This window comes from Sipha flava, unplaced genomic scaffold, assembly GCF_003268045.1.
Source record: "Sipha flava isolate LNK unplaced genomic scaffold, YSA_version1 18821_pilon_pilon, whole genome shotgun sequence".
NCBI classification, from domain to species: domain Eukaryota; kingdom Metazoa; phylum Arthropoda; class Insecta; order Hemiptera; family Aphididae; genus Sipha; species Sipha flava.
In genome coordinates, this window is record NW_020272446.1 from 1 (window position 1) to 4,034 (window position 4,034).

The following is a 4,034-nucleotide window of genomic DNA, read 5'->3' on the forward strand; positions in this document are numbered from 1 at the left end:
ATCTTCTGGCATTAATAAATCTTATATTTACCCTTCTTTTATAATTACAGCTCTTCTACGCAATCACCATACTCCTAAGCCCAAATTCTTTTCTACTTTATTCTTTTAAATGATCACGTCTTTAACCAGTTTATATGTTATCTGTTACTTTTAAATTTTAATTGATCAATCAAAATTAACTCTTATTTTATAATTATCTCAAATTATTATATTTTACTAATATTATTTTATGATAATGATTATTTTATATTAATGTTAAAATGCATACTTAGTTATCTTACATGATTTAATTGTTGAGATTTAATAACTTTGTGTCAAAAGTTAAATAAAAAATAACATAAAAATTATAGAACGATAATTTACATATTAAAGAACATCATTATTATGATTTTAAATAACATTTTTCAGTATGAATAGTAATAGTTAAGAAAGTTTTTGTTGATTTATATCTAAAATATAAATAAAAAAATATCTTAGTTTTTATTTTGTAAAATTTGTAGATAATTACTATACCTGCCCAAAACAGACATTGGGACAGGAATAGTCAATTAGAGCATGAAAAATGTAAGGCAGCATATATGAAAATTGGGAAAGAGTGTAATGTAGGAATAGAGATTTGTGTTTCAAAAACCATGGATCTGACTTTACAAATCAGTGGCAATAGAGTAAATGTTGAACGAGCAAAACAAAAAATTATCACATTCGAACAAACTCAAGTAAATAAGTTTTAATTGAGTTGGAATTAATAAGATAAACTGATAAAAATAATATTTATTATATATATATTTATGTTGTTGTGTATAAATTATGAATAATTAATTATTATTATTATTATTATTTTTAAATATTATAATATATAAATGTACATAATAATTTAAAATGTTTAATGAATCATTTGTTATTTTATAGTTTTATTACGGATAAATAAATAAATAAATATTTTTTTAGCAATTTTAACTAAAACATTAAAATTTCAGATTAAAACTACTACTACACCGTTTCCAAAAGAACATCGAAGTACGTTATTGGGCAAACAAGGACTTAATCTTAAGAATATTGAAAAACGTACAGGAGCACGTCTTCAAATACCGTGTATGAAAAATTCGGCTGATATAATTTATATAACTGGAACAAAGGATTCTACAAAAAAAGTAGTTCAAGTATGTATCAAAAATATGTTTTAATGAATCGGAATTTAAGTTTAACACATTAAAGTAAATTAATTTTCGAAAAGAATGGCTAGAATGAATAGGTTGGAGAAAAATTGACAAAATAGATAATGCCTATTTTTAAAGTGGTTATTTGTGACCGTACTAGTTTATTTATTTTATTAATTAAATTAAAATTAAATCTTTTAATAAATATTTGAAAATTTCACAATTTCTAAATTAAAATGCCGATAATTTTTATTATACTTTTATAGTAAAAATAAATTAATGAGGATTTTAATATTGACTTTTGATATAACAATATACGAATACAATGAATTTTTAATTTTAATATTACTTATAGGTTTAAAAGTTTTTAAAAGGTTTCTGATATGTTTGTTTTTTAGAAAAAAAATTAAAAGTATTATGTATTAACAAAATCGGGTATTTTAATAAATTTCCATCAAATAGTTTCTTTCGTAATTTTTTAATAATTAAAATTTTTGTTAGGAATTGGAGGAAATTATTATTAAATTGAAAAGTAAAACTGAAAAAGAAATAAAAATTGATCAACGTCACCACGGAGCGATAATTGGTTTCAATGGTGAAAAAGTTCGAGAACTTCAGAAAACATTTAATGTTAAAATTATATTCCCCAGTCCAGGTAATTAATAGTATTAATATGTTTGTATTTTTTGTATTTTGAGAGTTTATAAATAATATTTGGTTCGATATTTTAGTTGAGGCTAGAAATAATTTAGTTAAAATACAAGGTTTGAACGATGATGTAAATAAAGCATTTAAATCATTAGCTGAATTGGCCGAAGTATTGGATGAAATCAACTATGTGATGGAAATTCCTATTTTTAAACAATTTCACAAACTTAGTGCTAGAAAGAGAGCAATATTTATTAAAAAGGTAATTATTATTTATTAACTTTTGTGATTCGACCTTTAGAAATATTGTTAATTACATAATTTAATATTCTAGATTAGAGAAGAGACTGATACGAGAATATTTTTACCACGCGAAGGAGACAATAAGGATGTTATTAAAGTCATGGGAAATAAAAGAAAAGTTTTAATCGCTTATGATATGATTAAAGAAATACAAAAGGAAATTGTTGGTTTTTTATAAAGATTATTTATTTTTCAATTTTATTTTTAATTTATCAATCATGTATTTTTAGGGAGACATAATAACAAAGGAAATGGTGTTGGGAAATGTTAAAGTTAGAAATGCCATTGTAAATCTTGGGAATAAATTCATTCAATCTATAAAAGAAGATTTTGGGGATAATGTGACATTGAATTTACCAACTGTTAAAGGAGATAATGTAAGAATACACTTATTTATTAAACTTATAAATTAAAATGACAATTTAACCAATTGTATAAGTTATTATATGCGTGATATAAGCTTAGACATCGATTCGAACCTGGCCTCTGGCAGTTTCTCTCTTTGAGCAGGAAACGATTGTCTCAAGAGATGAAACTGCTTCTCTTCCCCTAATACAATAAGTAAATTTTCAAGAAAATTTCCCAAATGCTAAAATCTATTAAAAAAATAGTAAACCGTTATTTTAAAGCTAAACTTTTATTCTTAGACTATAGTTATCAAAGGACCCGAAGATGATGTTAAAAATGTCATTACACAAATTCAGACAATGGTTGATGAAGTTCATAAATATGTGTTTGATTTGAAAGTAAATCCGAAGTTTCACAAATATTTAATTGGAACAAATGGGGCCAATGTTAAAAAGGTATGTTGTTAAAATAGTTTAATTTAAGGGTACATTTATGGTTTTATACTTGGTTTCCAGATAAGACATTTAACGAATACAAGAATAATTTTCCCGCCTGAAACAGATTCCACTAATGAAAATATAACTATTGTTGGTAAAAAAGAGAATGTTAATATAGCAAAAGCAAAATTTGAAGTTATGATAACCGATATTGGTAAAGTCATCGAAGAACATGTAGAAATCGATGAAAAGAATCATGGCACTTTAGTTGTCAAACAAAAAGAATGTATAGACAAATTGGAAAATGAATGTGGCGATGTTAAAATTGAATTTCCTAATCTTGGTGCTGGAGATAGAGTTGTGATCAGTGATAGTAAAGCAGATGTTGCTCTTTCTAAACAAAGACTTTCAGACCATGCTAAAGTTTTGGTATGTATTATTCAATACAAATGCATGTGTATTAAACTAACCTGTATATTTTTTATTGAAATTGTATTGAGGTTATATTTACATAATTGCTCATAGTTTTCTTTACAATAATGAACTATTGATATATAAGTCATATAAAATGAAACAATTTAAGATAAAAAATTAAAATAATCATCGATGTACCTAAACATAACTAAATAAGTTAACCATATTATCATTAAAAATTATGATTTAGGAAAATACTACTCGAGCTGTTGTAAATGTTGATCCAAAGTATCATAATTACTTTGTTGCAAGACGTGGTGAAGTTATCAATCGAATTATTAATGATTGCAATGGAGTGTCCATAACATTTCCAAAAATAGCTTCTAGTAATAGTGTTGTCATCATAAAAGGTGACAAAATAAATGTTGAAGAGGCGAAACGTAAGATCGAAGAAATTGTTAAAGACTTGGTTAGTATTTACTATACAAATATTTTTTATACATAGTTATTGGAATTATTAAAGTCATAAAATGAACCTACGACTAACAGTTATTACATAAAAAATAATTGAACATTTATTACCTTTTAATTTATTTAAATAATATAAATACCAGAATCATAATACAATAATAATAATTATAATCTCGTAATTTATTAAAATGTTATAGAAAAACATAATTGAAGTGACTATGAACGTTCCTCCAAAATATCATGATCATTTTGTTGC

The 4,034-nt window shown here is 24.2% G+C and overlaps 1 protein-coding gene across 1 annotated transcript; it reads left to right on the forward strand.

Moving 5' to 3' along the window:
- Positions 1 to 500: 500 nt before the first annotated feature.
- Positions 501 to 4,029, forward strand: LOC112681233 (vigilin-like; the record flags this gene model as incomplete). Its single annotated transcript, XM_025551498.1, has 10 exons — positions 501 to 716; positions 978 to 1,160; positions 1,659 to 1,812; positions 1,889 to 2,067; positions 2,140 to 2,271; positions 2,339 to 2,485; positions 2,756 to 2,911; positions 2,972 to 3,322; positions 3,558 to 3,776; positions 3,976 to 4,029. Coding segments are annotated over 10 exons (1,791 nt in total), but the record flags the coding sequence as incomplete, so codon positions are not given.
- Between the last annotated feature and the right edge of the window lie 5 nt (positions 4,030 to 4,034).